Source organism: Lynx rufus, unplaced genomic scaffold (assembly GCF_022079265.1).
Source record: "Lynx rufus isolate CCGP_SWC_20201006 ecotype Redwood Valley unplaced genomic scaffold, mLynRuf1.p SCAF_6, whole genome shotgun sequence".
NCBI lineage: Eukaryota > Metazoa > Chordata > Mammalia > Carnivora > Felidae > Lynx > Lynx rufus.
Window position 1 is genome coordinate 66083413 of NW_025814878.1, and position 24130 is coordinate 66107542.

The following is a 24130-nucleotide window of genomic DNA, read 5'->3' on the forward strand; positions in this document are numbered from 1 at the left end:
CACGAAGCGACCGCCACGTCAGGGCAACTTCACAAAACCCGGGCGAGGGCGGGTGACGCAGGCCGGGCGGCCGCGGCGGGGTTGGGCCCGCGGCCAGACGGGAAAGCTTACCTCCAGCCCGGGGGCCCGGTACAGCGACTCCCCGGCCGGCGCCGGCGCCTGCCCCGCCCTCAGGGAGGCGGGGGAGCCGCGGGGGAGGCGGTGCCATCGCGAAGCCCGCGCCCCGCCTTCACCCTCCTGCCTGCAGTCCGGGCCGGGGCTGGGCGGCGTCTGCGGAGGCTCCCTCGGCCTGGCCCAATCGGCCTGAGCCGCGCTTTCACACCGGCGGCGGCGCGGAAAGGTGGAGGCGGCTGGCCGGGAGGCCGGAGCCGGGCCAGCGATCCGCCATGGAGACCCGCTACAACCTGAAGAGCCCGGGTGAGCAGGGCTGGAAGCGGTGGGCGGCGCCGGCGGGTGGGCCGGGGAGGGCTGAGTGACCCCGGACCCCGGGTCGGGCGCTGCGGTTCCCTCGCGTCCGCCGCCACTCGCGGCTCCGCCCCGGGTTTCGCGCTCTACGCGAGACCGCCGCCTGCCGGGATGGTGCAGGCCGCAGGGCGGCCGGGCGGGCACCGGCTGCCAGTCCGGGGACTGGCCAGTTCCCCGCAACACCTGGACTTTCCCTTTCCTCTTGTTGGTTGCGTAGTGCTGGGTCATAAACTCATATCTAAGAACAGATGTAAAGATGATGTCCGTGGGTAATAGTTAACAGCGCCGTGCCGTCCGTACCTGCACCCTGAACACCGTACCTGCACCCTGAACACCGACCGTCGTTATCCTTTCGTCGCTGCCACCGGACTTATATTAGCTGTTTCACTCACTTACACGTGAGGATTTGGTTGTTTAAATATCGCCTTTGCAGCATTTGGGGGCAAATGGAATTAAAGACCTAGAGGAAATACTCTGTATTAAACCAACTAACCAAAGCGCTAAGAAAACTAGTTAGATGAGCCAAGCCCTTTAGTGCTTAACCATGATTTTTGCCATGCCGACTAACATGATATATATCTATATTCGGTCATAAAGACTTATTTTTCTGTACTTAGTGCCCCTGCTTCATTTACAAAACAGCCCAAACAGTCCTAGCCTCAAGTTCTTTTCTGGTGCATTATGAAGATGCACGAAAATCAAGCAGCTCTCTCATATTAAGGCAGGCTGGAAATGAACCACTAGTTTCTGTAAATGGTATTTATTCTATGTGTACCTTGATAAATTTGTCAGGAGGGACAAACACCACAGTTCAGCTCTAAATGATATTCCTAGAATATTAGTGGTGGTTTGGCCAAATATTGCTGCTGCTTATTTTTTCATTACAAGAAAGCATCTTTTCATTAGGAATCAGTAAGATTAGCATCTTTATGGAAGGAGCGGACATGTGAGTCTTTGATTTTTAAAAAATACTTAATATATAGAAACTCCAGAAAAGCTTGAGGTTATTGATTAAGCAGAGCTTTGTTAGCTTGAGTGCTTTCAGGCTGAGAAATGTTCTTAGGTGACCAAGTGTGTAGAATGGGTCATACCATGTATGGGCCCATAGACTCCTTTAAAAATCTAGTGAAGGCTATGGGCTTTCCAAGAGATGCATTTATACAATTCAATTTCAGTTTGGTTAATGGCTCTCCATTCCCCATCTCTTAAGAACACTAGAGGGGAAAGAGGGGAAAATAAAAGACAAAGAGGGAAAGAAAACTTTGGTTTTAAGGATAGATGGTAGAATGCTTAAATTGTTTAGATTGTTGTAGATTATTTTTTATGTTTATTTTTGAGAGAGAGAGAGAGACAGAGCGTGATCAGGGGAGGGGCAGAGAGAGAGGCAGACCCAGAATCTGAAGCAGGCTCCAGCACAGATCTGAGCTGTCAGCACAGAGCCTGATGTGGGCTCGAACCCACGGACGGTGAAATCATGACCTGAGCTGAAGTCATACACTCAACCACCTGAGCCACCCAGGCACCCCTAGATTGTTGTAGATGTAAATAAAACTATATGGGTAAAAATGTATGGTGACTCTGGGGGCTCCTGGGTGGTTCAGTCGGCTAAGTGTATGACTTTGGCGCAGGTCACGATCTTGGATCTTGCCATTAATGGGTTCGAGCACCGCATCCGGCTCTGTGTTGACAGCTCAGAGCCTGGAGCCTGCTTCAGATTCTGTGTCTCCCTCTCTCTCTGCCCCTCCCCTTCCTGCTCCCACTCTCTCTCTCTCTCTCTCACAAAAATAAACATTAAAAAATTTTTAAAAATTAAAAAAAATGTACCTTGGTCACAGGATACCAAGTTCCTTAGGACAGCTGAGATACTTGATGGAGTGTCCAGAGAATAATGCAAATATGAGTAATAATGCAGTTTGGAAGGGAAAACTGGTGGATCCAAAGACATTGTTTTTAACAGCACATTGCTCAGTTTTCTTTTTTTAAGTTTATTTATTTTGAGAAAGAAAGCACAAGTGGGGGAGGGGTAGAGAGAGAGGGAGAGAGGGAATCTCAACTAGGCCCTGCACTGTCTACACATTTCTCAGTTTTGATAGGTTATCATGCCTGAGGTTATGAAAAGCTTTTAAATTCTCCAGAATTTTGGGGCGCCTGGGTAGCTAGTCCCTTAAGTGTCTGACTTTTGATGTCGTCTCAGGTCATGATCTCATGGTTTGTGGTGTTGAACCCCACGTCCGGCTCTGCACTGATAGCACAGAACCTTCATTGGATCCTCTCTCTGCATCTCTCTCTGCCCCTCCCCCGCTTCCTGCTTGTGCTCTCCCTCTCAAAATAAACAAACAAAAAAATTCTCCGGAATTTTGTGCATTTCCAAAGTATCTGATCTGTCAGCTGGCTGAGCTTTTGTGGACATGCTTCATGCTGTGTTGTAAATTGCTTCCTCTTTTTGGTATCATTTCCTCAAAGGTGGTGGTGGTGTTCTACCTGAGATCATTTTTTAAAATCTTTTTTATTAGTTACTCTGTGGATCATTTGGAGTTCATGGTGAAGGTGAATTAGATGAGATATGGGACTTACCAGAAATGCTAGCAAACATGGTGAAAATGCTTCCTTTGTTTTATTCTCAGTCGTGTGGTATTTTTTGAGTAATCCATGCGTGAAAGAAAGTGATTAAAAGCACTTCACAATGGAAGAGATATAACTCTTTCTAATTAGACATATGCATGGCACAATTAGGAGAATACACATAACTGGTAAAGGGCCAGTGTGCTAGTATGTGGCTAGTACGTATGTTCAGTTTGTAAGTGGGAAAACTTATTTCTTTGTGATTTTTCTGGAATGGACTTGTGGTTAGGGGTAAAGTTCTGTGTGGAGCTACCTCATTAAGCCTCTGACTTAGCCCATCAGTGGTTGTTCTGGATCAAGCTCCCTGATCCCTTTTTGGGTCTGCTCTGGCCAAGGTAGTAGGATTTCAGAATACAAAGTAGGGTGACCTATGTGTAGAGAACTTCTTGTGGTAGCTTTCTTCAGAAGGGGTCTGTGGCCGTGTTCAGGAGGTGATTGGTGAGAGACTGGAGCAAAGGCACCCACTGCCTGCACCGGAAACCTGGGAGCTGTTCTATCCATATACCCTTAGTGTTGGCTGGACCTTCATGCTAATTATTCTCAAGCTTTAATGTCCAATTCAGCCCTTTTCCTAGGCTGTAGTATACCTGGAATTACTGGTGATTCAAAGTCTTCACCCAGATTTCCCCCACACTGAAAAAATCTCTATGAGGTAATAAAAAACCAAACTCATCAGTTTACTCTCCTCCTCCAGAGTCCCCTCATCCCTTATTCCAGGATTGACAGCAACTAGGCACCCATGGGAATTATCTTTGATCTCTCGGTCTACTCCTTAGTCTACCCCCTACCCTGGAACGAACACCACACACCCACACACACACACACACACACACACACACACACACACACAGGCATACTTGCATGGGTGCCAGTATACACACACACATATTTATTCAGTCACTTTTGTCACCAGCTCCAGTAAAACAAAAAACAAAACTGATTAGATCAGTCCTTAAATTGAAAAAATTTCAATGTCTTCCTAATAGCTATGGATAACATTAAAAGTAAAGTGTTCAGTTTGGTCTACACGGCTGCTCACGATTTGATCCTTGTCTTTCTCACCAACCTAGTCGAGACTACTACAACTGTGCTCCGTTGCTTTTTTTTTTTTCCCTCTTTTGCATTTTTGCCATGTATCCATTTCCCCCAGGTGACTATCCAGATGGAGTAGCTCTTCTCACCTGTATGCCTTGGTCCCTGTTGGAAGCTCTGCTTGGCATGGCTTCCCTTTAATCCATTGGAAATTCCTATTCTTCAAGCTTCTTTAAGGTTCGGCCTTGTCCAGCTATCTTAAGCAATTAGGTAGACTATAAGGTAGTCCCTATGTTTGTACATACTTGGTCAGTGTTTGTATTTCAATTGTTTTAATATCTTTCTCACTGTGAGTTTTTTGAAGGCAAGAAGCAGGTCTTGGTTATTCGGTCTCCATCACTTGGACATTTTTTTAAATGTTTGTTGAATGGATACCTTTGTAGGGTCCTTCTGGACAGAAACACTAATCTTTAAACATTTGCTTAAGTGCCTTCATTATGGGAGTAGGAAGAGGCACTTGGGGAGCAGACATTGGGTTCATATCCCCAATATACCCTCCTTCTGCATTTTACCCATGCTTTGGAGATTGATTATATTAAGATATTTGCTTTCTTTCTTTTTAAAAGAATTTTTTTTAATGTTTATTTATTTTTGAGAGAGAGAGTGCGAGCCCGGGAGGGGCAGACAGAAAGGGAGACACAGAACCCAAAGCAGGCTCCAGGCTCTGAGCTGTCAGCACAGAGCGTGACACACAGGGCTTGAACCCACAAACGTGAGATCATGACCTGAACCAAAGTCTGATGCTTAACCAGCTGAGCTACCCAGGAGCCCAAGATATTTTCTAAGAGAAATAGATGCTTGAGAGACAGTGACCTGTAAAAGATCCCTTTAGTTGGGGCTTTGTCTTCAAAGCCCAATGTAAGCCTAGAGAGGTAGAGCCTGGGTATTTGAAGGTTGCTATTGCTAATGCCTAGGCCCATAGAGCCTAGAGTTTGGATCCAGAGTGATCCTGTGGTCTCCGTAGAAAAGAACAAGAGCAGGCATGCAGGTATTCCCCATCTCCTTTCCTTCCCTGGCATATTGTGTCTCACCATGGTAGAATTCCTTGAATAATCTTGCAAAGAGATAAGAGAGGAGATGATTGGAAAAAGTTTTCTCTGTATGTGATAACAAGAGATGGAGTATCAGGAGTGGCAGACCATGTTCTAGACCTAGTTGCCAAGCAGTAGTTTGAAACTTGACTATCCTGTAGTGATAGTTCTCCTTGGGAACCAGGGAGCCATGCCATGAGGCCAGCTATATATGCTCATTGTCTGTTGTTTTTAAAAAATTTTTTTCAATATTTATTTTTGAGAGAGAGAGAGAGAGACAGAGCTCAAGCAGGGGAGGGGCAGAGAGAGAGGAAGACACAATCCGAAGCAGGCTCCATGCTCTGAGGTGTCAGCACAGAGCCCATGCAGAGCTCAAACTCATGAACTGCGAGATCATGACCTGAGCCGAAGTCAGACGCTTAACCTACCTAGCCACCCAGGTGTCCCCTCATTGTCTGGTTTTGAACCAGGGAGAATTTTGAGAGGGTCTTATATCCCAGTCTATTTCTGACAATAACTTGTGACCTGGGGAAGAGGTGGGGGAGAGGAAGGAAAAGAGAATTACGTGAAGATATTATTGACTCCCATTTGATAGATATGAACATTGAGGCAGAATAAGATTAAGTGATTTAAGGATTTAGAGCTACAGAATATAGGAGCCAGAGGTTTAATGCAGCTCTAATTCAGAGTCCATATTCTTTTGCACTAAGGCATTTATAATATATGTAATGTAATTTCAGGGAAAAAAAGATTATGAGAACACTAGACTAATATTACCTTCTATTTGGCGACATGGCTTTAGCTCTCACATGGTATGTGCCTGTGTAGTCTGTGAACTATGAAAATCAGTATGTTTAGCTGTTGAACACATGATTGTTCCTTTATTCAATTGTTATCAGTTGTTCTTAATTCTGATCCTTTCTTAACATCTCTCATAATATCCAAGTACTACTGGGTGTTTATTTTTTTTCTTTCCTGTTGAATTGAGCTGAGTGGGGGAGAGGTGGAGAAAATGTGGAAAGAGTTTGCAATAACATAAAATAGATTTCTTCAGCTTAAATCATTCAGCCAGCTGATGAGAAATGAAGAAAAAAACAATCTCCATGGCATCTTTGATTGCCGACAGCAGCCAAATGAATTAACTTCATAGCAGCTTCCATGATTTTATTTATATCTAATAATATTAATTTGAAAGAATGATATTTTCCTGTGGCTTTAAACCAAGGTTTTTCAATCCTTGTTCCATGGGCCCCTTCGATAGACTAGGTTGAAGGGCATAAACAGCCTGAAGGCCCCTCCATCCCCAACCAAAACAGCTCTGTTACCTGTTGTACATATTGAGGTTCTCATTAAGCTTTTTTTTGAACAAAGGATTTTATTGTCAAATAAGTTTGAAAACCATTGCTTTTAACCAGATGCTTGGAAAGATTTTTTGGGAGGATGATAGTAAAATTCAATTAAACTAATATTTGAGTGTTTACTATGTGCTAAGCCCTGAGGAGCCTGCAGTGAAGTAAATTGTTTCACAGCAGACAGGTGTTAAGTAATTACAAGTGAGATTTTATAAACTTTATAAAAGATAAAATACAGAGTGTTAGGGCTTAGAGCAAGGAGTCTCAACCTAGTTTCTACAGTAGTGGCTTCCAGATGGGACTGACCATTAGAATAACTAACTTGGAGAGTATTTCTGGTCTCTATTCCCCTCCCAGGACTCCTCAGAGATTTTTATCTATCAGATGGGCATCTCTAGTCATTCTTCCGGGTGTACAAGGGAAGTTGTCTGGAAGACATTCCTAAGGAAGTTCCTTAAGGCCTGTCTAGATGGGGAGTGGGAGTGGGAGCAGCATTGCAAGCTGAGGACCATGACAAATACTAGATTAGAAACATGTATGTCAACATTAAGATACATTTCCCCCCATGTTCTAGACACTAGACTTTTTTCCATTCTTTGACTCCCTGCCCCCTACCTCCACCACCTGCCCCAAGACTACAAGCTCCTTGATAACCAAAACTATGTGTTGGTTGCAGCTGTAACATCTAATATGATGAACTCAGTAACTATTTGATGTTCAAATACTTTGATCAAGTGAACAAAGTCTGTGCCTACAAGGACCTAGTTTGATGTAGGAGATAGAAAAGAACGAATAATTATGGAGTAGGATAGTGAGTTATGAACTCTTTCCCCCACTTAGGAACCCTTGATTAAAAGGAAATTTTATGCAGAAGTCCAGAAGTCCTGATACATACTGAACTGTTTGGTTGTATGTGTGTGGGAGGTGTGCTCAGTTAACCTCTTTCATTCCATACCTATACCTCTATGCATTTTACTTTTATTGTTTCCTCTGCCTATTCATACCCATGCATAATTCCCACTGTCTTTCTTTCAGATGTCAGTGCCTGCCTGACTCCTTTTCTCTTCTGTCTGCTGTCAGGTTAGGTGCCCACCTGGTACATACTTCTCTTATAGCACATTGAACTATATCAGTTGGTTTTCAAGCAGAATTTTGGGGAGCCATGGGCTACCTGGTTTTTTCCTGGCTTTACAGTCCTATACCAGTATCCTGACATTTTTTAGCACCTACAGCTTGAGGTTTGAGGGGCTGGGATCAAAGGATTGACCTTTAAGAACCAGTAGGGAAGGAAGGAGGGTACAGGTACAGATAGGATTTGTAGGTTGTGATAGGCTGCTGACAGTCATTTATCGTGGAAGTAAAAGGCTGTGTCATTAACTGTAAGAGGTGAAAGAGGAGTGAGATGAGGAGTAAACAGGTGTGAAATAGTCTTGGGGTGCTGGCTGGAGTGGGCTGCTTGGCTTACCAGAGAAATTCTGGAACGTTGGGTGGCATTGTGTCCTGGTGGAAGTTGTCGATAATAACTCTGTAATGACATCAGTGTGCCTGCCTCTGTGACTTTTTTTACCCTCCCCTTCAGTAATGCTCAGCTGTTTGGGTATAGATACCAAATAAGAAGATGGTTGGGTTGGGTCAGCTAGAATTATATTTTATTAGGGGAGTATAAATGAGGAATTCCTAAGAGCCAAAGGTATGGATAAAGAAGGACGTGAATATAGATATAGGTGGTTACAGAAATTTATGGGGTGAGTTGATTGGAGGTTTTAATTAAGCTGAAGAGTCTTCTCAGAAAGGAATTCAAGGGGCACCTGGCTGGCTCAGTTGGTAGAGCATGTGACTGTTGATCTCCGTCAGGGTCTGGCATTGGGCGTGGAACATTGGAGCATACCTTAAAAAAAAAAAATCAATTAGAGCTGTGGAGATTTAGTGGCTCCTGGGGACAGTCCCATTTAAATTAATGCAAAATAGTGGGTGAAAATTCCCAAGAGGTAGAGGATATCCTCCCTGTATAGGAAGATACAGGGTCTACCGTTCATAAGCATGAATTCCAGAGGGCACATTTTTGTTAATACAGATATTTTAACAAAATAGAGTTGGAATGCCTGTGTTAGAATTCCAGCTGTCATTGACTAGCTGTCTGGACTTGGACAAGTTATGTAATCTCTCCATGTTTCCGTTTCTTAGTCTGGAAAATGGGAATTTTGTAAAAAGTTTATTCATTTTGAGAGAGAGAGAGGTGGTGCACGCAAGCAGGGGGAGGGGCAGAGAGAGGGAGAGAGAGAGGATCCCAAGTAGATTCCACGCTGTCAGCAAGGAGCCCCGTGTGGGGCTCTATCCCATCAACTATGACATCATGACCTGAGCCAAAATCAAGAGTCAGATGCTTAACTGACTGAGCCACCGAGTCTTCCATTGTTTTAAGGATTACATGAGTTAGTGTTTATGAAAATGCGTATTAAATAAAAATAGTGTCTTTATGAGACTGCCCTAAGTATTTAATTTAATATATAACTCTTCTAATGCCATGTCCTTCCCCTCTCTGATTATTACCATTATCCCATAATTAAACTTTAACCATATACCCAGTTGAACTAGTCCTCTGTACAGTTTTTATTGACATAGGAACTTTTTCATTAGGTTTGTGAATTTGTGCTAATCTCTTGGAAAAGTGTATTTTAAATGTCTCTATCTTATGAATTTTATTTTAGCTGTTAAACGTTTAATGAAAGAAGCAGCAGAATTGAAAGATCCAACAGATCATTACCATGCACAGCCATTAGAGGTAAGTTTCTATCTCCCATGTCTTAACATGTGGATTAAAAAAAAATTTTTTTTTAACATTTAATTATTTTTGAGAGACAGAGCACGAGTGGGGGGAGGGGCAGAGAGGGGGGCAGGCACAGAATCCAAAGCAGGCTCCAGGCTCTGAGCTGTTAGCACAGAGCCCAACATGGGGCTTGAACTCATGGACCATGAGATCATGACCTGAGCCGAAGTCAGACACTTAACCGACTGAGCTACCCAGGCACTCCTCTTACATGTGGATTTTAATGCTTTAATATTTTATTTTTATTTATTTATTTTTTAAAACATGGTATTATTTTTTTAAATGTTTATGTTTGAGAGAGAGAGAGAGAGAATGTGCGAGGTGGGGGAGGGCAGAGAGAAAGGGAGACAGAAGATAGGAAGCCGGCTCTGCACTGACAGTAGAGAGCCTGATGTGGGGCTTGAACTCATGAACTGTGAAATCATGACCTAAGCCAAAGTCAGATGCTTAACCAGCTGAGCCACCCAGGTGCCCTAATACTTTAATATTTTAAACTAATTACTTAAAATTGTTTTTTCATTGCTTTGAGTCATTACAGATGTGTTTGATGTGGTTTATTGACATATTTTACTCCCTATATTTTCTAAGTATTTATTTCATTAGCCATTCAGAATCTGACATTTTAGAAGCAAATTTCCGGTTTCTGTAAAATGGTCTCAGATGCTAAATTGGTTTTATGTTTTGAGTATGAGGGAGGGAGGGGGAATGGAAAGAACCCCAAACTCTTTATACTTTGAAAGATCTGGCTCCTTGAGGGGCCTCTGCAGTTAGTCTAGGCTTTTTGCACAAACATCTCTATCTCTTTTTAGTCTTCCCATCTGTATTTAAATGTGCTCAGTCTGGTTTCCATGACATTAGTGAGAATAAAATGTAATTTTGCACACTGTAAACTGTAAAGTACTTGGGAACTCTAAAATAATATTGATAGCATATTTATTAATATTACTGACTACTTATAAATAAATAGGCTCGTAAGCATCCATGATGGATAATTTTTTAAAGATTGTTAAAATAGTAACAGTAATTTTACAGTAATTATTTGATTATATACTAATTATCACTAATTAGTATTCAAGGATTAATTTCCAGCTTAAGTAAATCTGGAATCTAATTTATGAATATATAACAGTGCTCAGCTTTTTAAAATGCATTTGTTTAAATTTTAGCTCTTGTGGGACATGGAAACTAGATTAATAACTTTTATTTATAACTTTTATACTTGAGACATTTTGTGCATTAGAAACTATTTTAGTAATAATGTGAAACATTTGATTTTTCTCATCTAGGAATATTTCTGATACTCCTTGATAAAGATGATCAGACCTTTTAATGTTACTAATTTCTTGCTGGTTATTTTTTTTGTTCAGGATAACCTTTTTGAATGGCACTTCACAGTTAGAGGGCCCCCAGATTCTGATTTTGATGGAGGAGTTTATCATGGACGAATAGTACTGCCCCCCGAGTATCCCATGAAACCACCAAGCATTATTCTTTTAACGGTAAGAATTCTTGGCTTTTTGGAATACTTGTGGTTTAACTCTTCATGGCGACTACAGAATGTGGTTAGCATACTCATTTTCATTAAGAAATAAAGTGGGACATTATTATAATCTTGTCTTTGGGGACCACGCCTTGGTAGTACAATTATTTTCCCCAAAAAATAATTCCTAGGAATTATTGATGCTAATGAATGCATAGTGGCCATAGTGTAGGTGATAGGATTCAATGAATTAATGTATGCAAAGTGCTAGGCAGTGTCTGGCACTTGGTAAGTACTCAGTAGAGGGTAATGTTATTATATCTCTTAATCGCATCATTTCCTTCAACTTCTCAACTTTGTTACACTCCTTTCCTCATTTTCCTATACAGCTCTTAAAGTAAGAGCTGTCACAGAGTCCTCAATAAATGTTAGTTATATTATTACTGTTTTTTAAAATTTACTTATTTTGAGAGAGAGAAAGTGTGCGTGGGCATGTGCAAGTGAGGGAAGGGCAGAGAGAGAGGGAGAGAGTATCCCAAGCAGGCTCTGAGCTGTCAGTGCAGAACCCTACTTGGGGCTCGATCCCACAAACCATGAGATTATGACCTGAACTGAGATCAAGAGTTGAATGCTTAACTGACTGAGCCACCCAGGCACCCCTCTGTTATCTCTGTTTAGATCTTAGAATTTCTGTCGTCACATATTTTACCTCCATGTGAAAGAAAGCTGTTGATCCAGTATTCTCTTATTTATCCTGGGATGTTGTTCCTTCAGAGTAAAATTCTCTCTTATTTGTTAAGCATTCTTTCCCTCGTTTCTTTAATTTGCAAATATGTCTAAGTATCCCCTAACCTTGAAAAAAGCAAAACAAAACACAAAAACCTTTCTCTGTTGGGGGGCATGGGTGCATCAGTTGGTTGAGCATCTGACTTCAGCTCAGGTCATGATCTCACTGTATGCAGGTTTAAGTCCTGTGTCAGGCTCTGTGCTGACAGCTGGGAGCCTGGAGCCTGCTTCAGATTCTGTGTCTTCCTCTCTCTCTGCCCCTTCCCCACTTGCACTCTGTTTCTCTCTCCCTCGAAAAATAAACAAACATTGAAAAAAATGAAAACCTTTCTATGTCTCTCCTACCTCTTTAAACTGTTGTATTTTCTCTTGGATAAGTTCAAGACATCCTTACTCAAGTTTAGTCTGTTGCAGTCTGGTTCTACATGCTTACTACACCAATTTCAGGGACTAGTTTCAAAAATCCCGCTGCCCCTTTTCGGTCTTCATCCCAGTCCATCTAAATTAAATATCTGACACACATGGAGTGGCAAATGGTGAAACACAAGGTATTCATTAATAAATACCAAACTAATGCTGCTTTTACCTATATTTGGTGTAGTGGAAAGAGCATTAGTTTCAGAGCCAGTAGACCTGGATTCTGACCACTGCTCTTGCCATTACACCAGAGGCAGGTTATATAATCTCATTGAAATTCACTTTTCTCATCTGTCAAGGCTTGTGTATGGTAAATATAATCACAATATAAAGTTCCTAGCATATAAAATTTGCTGCTTAACACACATTAAGTGATGTTGAGAATTGTTAATGCTGGGGATAGTCCTGGGGGGTGCCCTACTGTGTTAGGAGTCCCTTTTTAGTTGCTAGATCATGTGGAGAGCCAAGTGGTCCAGGGGCGGGGCTGGTGCATGGAGAAACTGGCGGGGAGGAATAGTTGGGGCAGCAGCTTTCACCGGAAGTATAGAAATAATTCCAGTAGTTACCCAATATATGGTCATGGTTAACACACTGGCTGAGAATCAGCCCTGCCCTCCTGATTGTCAGTATTTACTCTTTCTGGTTCACTTCCTCTCTTTTGAAAAGTCTTCTCCAATCTTCATTCAACAAGTATTTGTTAAACATATGTCATGTACCCTGTAGGTGTGGCAGAGAATAAGTTAAATTCTCTGGCCATGTAGAGCTTGTATTCTAACTTCATGCTTCTTCTTCCTTATCCTTCCCTTAAATACGGATATTCTACAAGTTCAGACTTCAGCTGTTTTCTCTTATTTCTATAAAATGGTTTCATCAGTCATCTCTGTTAAGGCAGATACCAAAAATGTTTCTTGTCTGACATCAGCATGTCTCTATTTCTGCCTATCTGCTATACGTCATCCATAGCTCTTCTACCAAGACAACAGATCCATGTCCAAAACTGAAATCATTATCTCTGATCTGACTCTTTTGTGTTCCTGTCTTATGAAATTGTATCATCCTTATGGAAATCACTTCAGTGTCAGAGCCTTCTGCACCAATATCTAATTAGGTAACACCAAGTTCTTAGGTTTTATTCTAGCCTCTGTATATCTTCTCTTTTAGATCCTTCACAGGGCCTTGTGCGGTACTGGGCTCAGAGTAGGACATCAGGACATCTTTATACATCAGTTATGTATGTAGATTTCAGTTATGCAACTCAGTTTCAAAATGGTGCTACAACCCTTTTTTTTTTAAGTTTGTTTATTTTGAGAGAAAGCATGCGTGGGTGTGTGCAAGTGAGGGAGGGGCAGAGAGAGAGGGAGAGAGAATACCAAGCAGGCTCCGTGTTCTCATCACAAAGTGGAATGCGGGGCTTGATCCCACAAACCATAAGATCATGATCTGAGCTGAAATCAAGAGTCGGTCGCTCAACTGACTGAGCCACCCAGGTGCCCCTAGGTGCTACAACTTCTAAAAACAGCTTTTATTGTTCTTTCAGACTTCAACCAATATTTGTGGAGTATCTATAAGAGGACAAAAATCTGTGTCCCCTTGGAGATTATGTTAAGAATTTAAAAAAAAAATTATTTACTTGTAAAATATATTTATACTTATAAAGTATACAATATTAAACACATATATAGTTTTTTAAATGCCTTATTTATTCCTAAGGCTAATGGACGATTTGAAGTAGGCAAGAAAATCTGTTTGAGCATCTCAGGACATCATCCTGAAACTTGGCAGCCTTCGTGGAGTAGTGAGTATTAATTTAAAGTGAATATAAATCTTCCATTCTGTAACTCTAATCAATTCATAATTATAAAGTGTAACACCCTTTTGAGATTGAAGCTGTTTTGGATAAATAATTTGATGATATTGAATAAATAATAAAAATTCTTTCCCTCTCTTGGTTTTTGCCATCATTTTATTTTATTTATTTTTTTAAGTTTCTATTTTTATTTATTTATTTATTGAGAGAGAGAGAGAGTGCGCGTGTGAGAGAGATTGTGAGCAGGGGAGGGACAGAGAGAGAGGGAGAGGGAGAGGGAGAACCCAAGCAGGCTCCCTGCTGTCAGCATGGAGCCTGACGCAGGGCTTGATCTCAGGAGCCATGAGATCGTGACCTGAGCTGAAATCAAGAGTGAAGATGCTTTACCAACTGAGTCAACCAGGTGCCCCATTTTAATACAGCCACTCTACCTGCACCTCTTCAGTGAAAGCCTATGTGTCTTTTTTCTCTTTCTAGAGTAAACCCAGTTCCTTTTACAAAACAACTTAAATTGATGTTTACTCTTTATTTCAGTAAGAACAGCATTATTAGCCATCATCGGGTTTATGCCAACAAAAGGAGAGGGAGCCATAGGTTCTCTAGATTACACACCAGAGGAAAGAAGAGCGCTTGCCAAAAAGTAAGTTTTGCATCTCACTCTTTGTTAGGATTGAAATACTTTTCTGGGTAATGGCAGTAGGCAGATAGGGTTTGTCTCTTACTTTGTGAGTCACCTTGGTTACAAGATCTAGTCTTAGTTTTAGTTTTGCTATTTTAGAAATTCATTTGTAACAATTTATTACTCAGGGATGACCAGAGTCTAAAAATTATTTCATGCTGTCCAGTTTTCGAGAGTAGTTGATTATATCAACCTATAGTGGGAAATATCTTCTCCAAGAAAACAGTTCTGGTTATTTGTGTCCCTTTGGGCAGTATTACAGATGGAAAAAAACAATTCAAATATTTACATATAGCTTTTCATAATAAGATTAAAAACTCTTTGAGGGTAGGGAGGGAATCCATTTTATTGATCTTTGCATCTACAGTATCTGGCTCAAAGCAAGTGCTCAGTAAGTGATCCAAAATAAAGGAGGTTTTCTTTATCAGGTTGTAGTTTTCTGGTGTATTGCCTTCTCATTTTTTTCAGAGGCATTCTGTCTGTATAACCCAAATTAGTCATCAGATTCAAAGTAGCCTCTCCTTTGAGTAGTGCAAAGACTAATTTTTTTTTTTTGATGTTTATTTATTTTTTGAGAGAGAGAGAGAGACAGAGTGTAAGCAGGAGAGGGCAGAGAGAGAGGGAGACACAGAATCCAAAACAGGCCACAAACTATGAGCTGTCAGCACAGAGCCCGACATGGGGCTTAAACTCTCAAGCCATGAAGTCATGACCTGAGCTGAAGTTGGATGCTTAATGTCTCAGCCACCCAGGTGCCCCTGATTAATTTTTTTTAAGAACAACTTCTAATGCAGTTTATTTTTTTAATCAGTGTGCATACAGAAGGGACCTTATAAGAAATCCTATCATGAGGATTTCCAGTGCTAGAATAGTATACCCATCCCTCAACAAATGTTAAAGATTCCAAAATTGCACTGAAGTAAAGAAGAGTATTTAAAAGTACTCACATTCTGTAATTCTTGATCTTGATCATTTTCCTGCCCTGGACTCTGCTGTTTACTACCTCTCGGGCATTTTATGTTAGTTAAATTTTAGTATATCATAGTCTAGAACAGTCCAGAATACGTCCTCTATAGATATTGTTAAGTCAAATAAATTTTAATATCTGAAAGATTTGATAGACTCTTTGGTTTTCATCAACAGCTTTGCTTTACTTTGCTTTTCTTCCTTCCTGCCTTTCTTTCTTTCTTTCTTTCTTTCTTTCTTTCTTTCTTTCTTTCTTTCTTTCTTTCTTTCTTAATGTTTATTTATTTATTTTGAGAGAAAGAGTGCACATACATGTGTGTGCAAGCAGGGGAGGGGCAGAGAGAGAGAGAGGAAGAGATAATCCCAAGCAGGCTCAGTGCTGTGAGTGCGGAGCCTGATGTGGGGCCTGGTCTCACAAACTGTAAAATCATGACCTGAGCCGAAATGAAGAATCTCTTGCTTAATTGACTGAGCGATACAGGTGCCCCAACTTTTCTTTGTAAACCTTGTTGCCCGGTTCTGGGGATATACCTTACTTTAGCTATTAATCGCAAATTATAATATGTACTTTGAACATACAGCTTTCTTTTTTTTCTTTGTTGGCTTTCTGTGTTGATACTTTAGTTCATGTATAAGGAGGGAAAAAAAAGAACTTTGTTTTTTTGTTCTAGACTTCTTTGTGTAAGATTCTAGCTTCTTAGTCTGTGATAGAGGATTTTTAAAAGCATGATTTTGTATTCATCCATAGTAGCATATTGTCCTTGTGGATAAGCTAATATTAAAAATAAACATTCCCCTTTAAATTTCATCTGACTTCCCAGTTAAAAGTGGACACATTTTAAAGCAAATAATTTGGATACAACTGACTCTCAAAAGGATATGGACAGCAGTCCTTCTTCTGGTGAAACAAACATTCATCAACAAGTACTGAAGTCATACTACTTTTACATATATTTTGTTCATGTGAAGTTATTTAATAAATTCAATAGCATGTTCTTTCAAGACCTAAGGCTTTTAGTATGTTGAACTGTAAATACAATAAAACAATTTTTTTTTTTTAAGTTCAGCAATGTAATACATACTCCTGTGTATTATACATATTTACTTCTAGTCCTACAAATCCTTAGTACTCTTGTGAACTTTAGGGCACTTTTGGCTTTATCTGGACTACAAAGGGGAAAATGAAAACATAGAAAAACAAATAAATCTTAGGAAATAGTCTAGTTAACAGGTTTATCTTGAGTCTATTTAATATAGTGAGTGGTAAATTTCAGCCTTTGGATTTTAAACAAGTTCTCTGTCTTTCGAGTTATACTGCTATTTATTTTTTTATTTTTATTTTTTCCAAGTTTTTATTTAAATTCCAGCTAGTTAACATACAGTGCAATATTAGTTTCAGGTGTAGGATTCAGTGATTCAACACTTACATACAGACACCCAGTGCTCATCCCAGCACGTACACTCCTTAATCCCCACCACCTATTGCACCCATCCCCCCACCCACCTCCCTCTGGTAACCATCTGTTTGTTCTCTGTAGTTAAGAGTCTGTTTCTTGATCTGCTCCTCTCTTTTTCTCCCCTGTATTCATTTGTTTTGTTTCTTTAAATTCCACATACGAGTGGAATCCTATACTGCTATTTAGATGAATAGGATTTGTGATTTTTTTCCCTGGAAGTATCTGTAAATTCTATTTTTAATGGTTTCTTTACTGTTTTATATATGTTTCTGCTAAAACATAATTTAAACTTTATAATGGACTTTTTTCCCACAGGCTTAACATAGTTTTAAGTGTGACCTTGAGGACAGTGTAATTAGACATTTTGTATGTTTTGTTGTATAGATCTAAAGCTTAGTTTTCTTTAGATAGTATATTAGAAAAAAATGGAACCTAAGCCCTGGATTTTTTTTTTTTATTTTAGATTTTTAAAAATTGAGATATAAGTGACATGAGTTTCTTTTTTAACAGCAACCTAACTTGTATATTTGTCTCAGAACTTTAATTATTGCCATAATTATCTAATTTACATGTAGATGAATATGATATGGAATTATCCAGTGTTCTTTTATTTTAAATTTAATCATTCAGTAGTTGAGTGTCTTGAATTACCATTCAAGTATGTAATTTATACCCATCAAAAAAATTATTTCCTACCAGATCCCAAGATTTCTGTTGTGAGGGATGTGGCTGTGCCATGAAGGACGTCCTGTTGCCTTTAAAATCTGGAAGTGATTCAAGCCAAGCTGACCAGGAAGCCAAGGAACTGGCTAGACAAATCAGTTTTAAGGTACTCTAAATTTGTAAATAAATTCTAATTATGTGATCCTTTTGTTCTGGATAGAAATTCTGGATAGAAAGTAAAAGAATATAGTTCTGTTGCAATAAGGTTTTATAAATCATTTTTTCTTATTATGACACTAATAACATACATTCACAAAAGCATTACAGCATACCAGTTAAAAGCGTGGATTCTGGGGGCACCCTGTGTGGCTCAGTTGGTTGAGCCAATTCTTGATTTCAGCTCAGGTCATGATCCTAGGGTTGTGGGATTGAGTCTTGTGTCAGGCTCTGTGCTGAGCATAAAACCTGCTTGAGATTCTCTCTCTCTCTCTCTCTCTCTCTCTCTCTTTCTCAAATAAAATAAAATTTTTTTAAAAAGCTTGGATTCTGGTATATAATGCTGGGGTTCAGATCTCAGCTTTGCTATTTATTAATAGTAGGACATCAGATGTATTACTTAGCCACTGTGCCTTTTTATCTGTAAATAATAATGTTACTTATCTTGTAGGATTCTTATGAGGATTGAGTGAGTTAATACTTAAGTATATTGTATTTAGAACTGTCCCTGATACTTAATAAATTATTATAAAAATATAATAATGTATTATTTTTTTAATGTTTATTTTTGGGAGATAAAGACAGAGCGTGAGCAAGGGAGGGGCAGAGAGAGAGGGAAACATAGAATCCAAAGCAGGCTCCAGGCTCTGAGCTGTCAACACAGAGCCTGACGCAGGGCTCAAACTCACAAATTGTGAGATCATGACCTGAACTGAAGTTGGATGCTTAACTGAGCCACCCAGGTGCCCCAAAAGTATAATAATTTAGAAGGAAATAACAATCATAAATAATCCCATCCCCAAGAAATAACTGCTGATAATATTTTGGCATATCTCCCTGATGTCCTTTTTTCCCCCATATATTGCATATAATTACTTCTGGAATTTAATTAGCTCTATTAAAAAATGTCAACCTGCGTTAAGCAACATGCTGCTTCCTCCCTGTTCACCTCTCTTGTATCCTGTCCTTTCATATCCAGTTCTCAGGGGAAATTTTTCCTTCTATTTATTGTATTGCCTGGAAGAGGAGGTGCTTAGGAAGTGTTGGTTTTTTTCTTTCTTCTGAGGATTCCAATTGTACTTAAAGTTGCTTTTCTGAAAATTATAGGGCCAAATGTGTTTTGTATATCCGAATTCCAGATTTTAGAAAATATCAAACGTATACCATATTTTAGCACCTGCAGTGACATCTGGGGCAGTATCCCATAATCAAATCTATTAACATTCCCTGAGCAAACCTGGGAATATTTACACTAATGTGGGACAAAGACTGTTAATAACCTCATCTGTCAGGCTTCGCCTGGCAATTACCAAAAACTTAATTTGGAATTGTGGATTGTGAACCATGGCTGTTAGCTTTGTCTCTCACCAAATAATGGCTCCTTGAGAGCAGTATTGTCTGTGTTTCTTCCTAAAAATAAGTCGAAGAGAGAATTTGTAGCCTGTGGGTTATTTTGTATATTTGTTGTAATATGCTCTTGGGTTTATCTTATTTTATAGGCAGAAGTCAATTCATCTGGAAAGACTATCGCTGAATCGGACTTAAACCACTCTTTTTCACTAAATGATTTACAGGATGATATACCTGCAACATTCCAGGGTGCTACGGCCAGTACATCGGTATGGCTCTTTCTTGTCTTTTACGTATATGTATGTCTATATCAATATCATTATTTGCAATAGGAGGAGGAGATCTCTAGATGAAATGTCTGAATATTTTGATTCTCCTGATAGGTGGACTCCAGCCCACCCTTCCCTCTAATGAATCTTATTGTCTTAAGCAAATTTTTCATACTTTTGAAGGCTTCTTTGTTGTTAAATGGAGCTGAACTGAATAATTTTTGGTCCTGTCATTCCTCCAGAATTCTCTGATTTCTCTGAAAAGCTGGTTATAGTATATAACTATATAACTATACAGTATATAGCACTACACTCTGAATAAAACAAATTATACATACATTGGCCACTTTCTAAATAGGCACTGTATCTTTGGCAGGTTTGTTAAGCCACGTTAAGATACTCAATAAAGGACTAGAGCCAAAGGTTTGCATTAGACCTGCCCTGCCCAGTACTGTAGCCACTAGCCACATGTAGCTATCTAAATTTATATTTTCAATTATTCAGAATTAAATTTAAAATTCGGTTCCTCAGTCGCACTGGCCACATTTCAAGTAACCCATAGACACATGGGGCTTGTGGCTGCAGATTGGACAGCATAGGTATTGAACATTATCATCTCAGAAAGTTCTATTAGACAGCACTGCCTTCCTTGCATATAGTAAGTGTCCAATAAGTAATTGCTAAATGAAAGATTAGATGAATGCTATGTGTCTTGTTAGTTGTGCTCTGACCTGTTATCTAAATATTGGTGGGCATAGGTCATCAAAGATTGATTAAGAAAATGTGACTGGATAGTTGCTAAATAATTAGAATTATGGGGGAAAACATTGACTTCCCTTTCTAAATATAAAAGATGAGCTGTCTTTTTGGTAACAGATTATTTGGTTGAGTTAGCCACATCTTTTCTCCCCCCCCCCCCCACCCCACCCCTTCAGTTTTAGAGAGGATCTTAAAGGGTCAGGGAAATTGAAATAGAAGCTGGCAAACACAGATTTGCCCTTTCCTCAGGAATAACTTACTATAAAGTGGGACTGAATAGTCCTAAGTGATTGTTCTCTCCTTTCTCAGAGAGTGAGATGGACAGAGAGAATAGGTTGAAAAGGGAAGGCAGGGGGAGGGTGCTCTGGAGGAAGTACTTGGAGAACTGGTGATGGAGGTACAAGGAAAAAGTATATGTGGAGAGTGAAATCATTTGTACATGATCTCCATGTATTTTTATGAATTGCAGAGAGATATTATGAGTTTGTTTTAGTCAGTAAATGTTTTACCTTGAAATATTTGATGGGGCGCCTGGGTAGGTCTGTTGGTTAAGCGTCCGACTTTAGGTCATGATCTCACGGTTCGTGGGTTCGAGCCCCATGTCAGGCTCTGTGCTGACAGCTCAGAGCCTGGACCCTGATTCCAATTCTGTGTCTCCCTCTCTTTCTGCCCCTCTCCCACTCGCACTTTAATGTTTTAAGAAACATTTAAAAATTTTAAAAAAAGAAATATTTGAAAATATTTAGATTACTCTTCACCTTTAGAATTCTAATTGTTTTTTATTTTATAGTTTTTGAAAAATGGAACCAACCTATTATAGAGAGGAGGGTGGTGATCTTTTATCACTTGTAAGGACAGTCTCCTGATATTTGCGATGTGTTTAAATCTGCCTTCAGTCTCTTTTTAAATCTATGTCAAGTCCCTCTGTTGCATATCTCAGTTATACTTATTCTACTTGTAATTTATTTTATTATTAATTATTTATTGTCTATATTACTTCCAAGACTTTGAGTTCCTTGAGGATCAGAGCTGTCTTTCTACTGCTCTGTATCCCCAGTGCCTGGCCTAGTGCTTTGTATATAGTTAGGTGGTCAGTACATATTTGTTGATTGAATAAGTGAATCTTAGAATTGGCACTTAAAAAATACTAGAAATATAGGTAAAGAAGTCAAGAAGTTTAAGTAAATTACATTGCACAGTCAGTAATATTATTACAGTGGTATTTTCCATTTTGGTTTGATTTGATTTGTTTCAATTTTTATTATTGCGGTTTAGTTGACATACAGTGTTATTAGTTTGAGGTATACATTTTGATTTTAAAGTACATAAAACTTAGAATTCTTTTTAATAGGTATAGGTAATTGATACCAATTCTGGTTAAAACAGTGATAAGCAATAAATTGTCTACAGTTGCAAGTTAAGCTTTTAATTATATTTACATACAGATTTATCTCAGAATATGATTATATAAATTGATCACAGTGGAAGTAATTGAAACTTGGTTTTGGCTAGGGGTGGCTGCTTTATATGCAAGTGTAATATAAATTCACTAAAATGTTATACATCAAATCCCAGATAAGCTATGTTTTTTTAGCCTTGAGGGGGCGAGAGATTGCCCAAAGTCTAAATACAGCAGATAATATCAGGCCATCTGTTGCTTTTTGATGCAGATTTTTTTAGCTGTGTAGACTGGGGAGAATACTGATGGTAGTTTTATGTTCTTCCAGTCTGTCAGATTTTTTCCCTCTTCCTAGGGATTGAGATTCCAAATAAACTGTTTCATTTTGTATTAAAAAGTACACACAAAACTTCCTTCACAGATGCAGGTTATTCCAGATTATTATAGAAAATTTGTATGTATTACAGGGGACTTACTTGTGACTGTGATGGTTTTTAAAATTAATTAGATTAAATTAAATACAGCATCATATACTTCTATCTTCCCCAAAATGGTCACTTCATCTTAATTAAGGAGATGGAAATTGTTATGACTTAAGTCTGCATTCAGTGATAGGTGTGTTTGGACAAGTTTAGGTAAACAGCAAAGATTTACAAGTCCTACCAACAAACATACACAGCATTATGAAAATGCTAAAGCCAACTCCATGTGAACTGCCAAGATTTTGTCCAGTTAGTTCTTAAACTCCAAATAGTCTAGGTTCCTCTGGGTCTATAACCTTGGGGTTGTTACCGTGTTCCCTTAATGTGATTGTTTTAAATAGGAAAAATTTTAGAATTTTATATTGCAGCACTAGTCAGTAATATATTATCTAAAAGGCATCTTGGGGCGCCTGAGTGGCTCAGTCTGTTAGACATCCGACTTCAGCTCAGGTCATGATCTCACGGTTTGTGAGTGGAAGCCCTGCATTGAGCTCTGCTGACAGCTCAGAGCCTGGAGCCTGCTTCGGATTCTGTGTCTCCCTCTTTCTCTCGCTGCCCGTCTCCCGCTTGCACTGTCTGTCTCTCTCTCTAAAAAAGAAAATAAACATCAAAAGGCATCTGAAATAGAGGAATCTCATTACATTAAAGCAGTATGTCTATATGAGTATTTTCATTAAGTGCATGTACTAAAATATCTAAGGTCAGTGTTTTAAGGTGTTGTTCTAAATATGTTAATGATACCAACAGAGGTCTGAAAAGCTGTCCTAAGTAATGACTTTATAAAAATCAAAATATAGTGTCTCCAAAGGGGTATGTTAATAGTAACAATGTTAATAATAACTAATATTTAATCAGCTGTTGGGTATCCTAAGCACTTTATATCATCACTGCCTTTAATCCTTGTAACTACAGAACTGGATATTATCCTCACTGTACAGATGAAGGAGCTGAGCCTTAGGTTGAATAACTTGCTTAGGGTCTTGCATCTCTGCATCTCCCAAGTGGTAGAGCCAGCCTAGTAATGATAAGGCTCCCTGATCTAGTCAGGGTTATGGGCATTGTATTTTCCCCTCAAACTAATGGAAAAAATAACATGTATAAAATAAAAGCTTTGGGGCGCCTGGGTGGCTCAGTCGGTTAAGTGTCTGACTCTTGATTTCAGCTCAGGTCACAGTCTCACAGTTCGTGAGGTTGAGCCCCATGTGTCAGCGCAGAGCCTGCTTGGGATTCTCTCTCTCCCCTTCTCTCTGCCCCTTCCCTGCTCCTGTGTGTGCGTGCCCACACTCCCTGTCTCTGAAAGTAGGTATTTAAAATAAAGAAAAGAAAAGCTTTGAACTGAACCAATCTCTTGTGCTAGTTTCTGGATTGATAGCAACTTCATATTTTTTATTTTCCTTAAGAGCTTTCCCTGCAAGCCTTGAGCACTTTTGCTGCATCAGACACTTTTAACTTCTTGGCTGAGTAGTTGGAAGAATGGGAGAGTTTAAATGGAATGTTACTGTATTGGTTGCTGTAACTCAGTTCAACCCAATGAGTATTTATTAAGATATAATAGGATGCCTGTGACAATGTCAGACCTCATAAAATGCTGCCACTTTGTGGATCTCTTCTCTTCAATGAGTGTATTGTTGCTGGGAGTCCTGGAGTTTGAAGTCCAAGTTTGTGCAGCTCTAATTCAGTATCAGCACTAACTTTTATATTTTTAACTCAAAAGTCAGTAGTTCCTTTTCTACTTCTGTGTTATGGGTCATTACGTATGAGTGCTTCCAAAGGATAGTTTTAAGAAACTCAGATGATTTAAACCTCTTTTTAAAAAATTTTTTAATGTTTATTTATTGTTGAGAGAGAGAGAGAGAGACAGAGTGTGAGCGGGGTTGGGGCAAAGAGAGAGAGATAGAGGGACACAGAATCTGAAGCAGACTCTAGGCTCTGAGCTGTTAGCACAGAGCCCAACGGGGGGCTCAAACTCACGAATCGTGAGATCATGACCTGAGCTGAAGTCGGACGCTTA

General features: G+C 39.6%; 1 protein-coding gene across 1 annotated transcript in view; it reads left to right on the plus strand.

Moving 5' to 3' along the window:
* Positions 1-276: 276 nt before the first annotated feature.
* UBE2J1 (ubiquitin conjugating enzyme E2 J1) overlaps positions 277-24130 on the plus strand; it is a 28643-nt gene continuing 4789 nt past the window's right edge. Inside the window, exons 1-7 of the mRNA XM_047102256.1 lie at positions 277-417; positions 9271-9344; positions 10757-10888; positions 13783-13867; positions 14414-14519; positions 17681-17810; positions 19360-19479. Coding sequence (XP_046958212.1) covers positions 387-417; positions 9271-9344; positions 10757-10888; positions 13783-13867; positions 14414-14519; positions 17681-17810; positions 19360-19479 — 678 coding nt within the window. The 5' untranslated portion in view covers positions 277-386. The remainder of the gene's footprint in view (positions 418-9270; positions 9345-10756; positions 10889-13782; positions 13868-14413; positions 14520-17680; positions 17811-19359; positions 19480-24130) is intronic.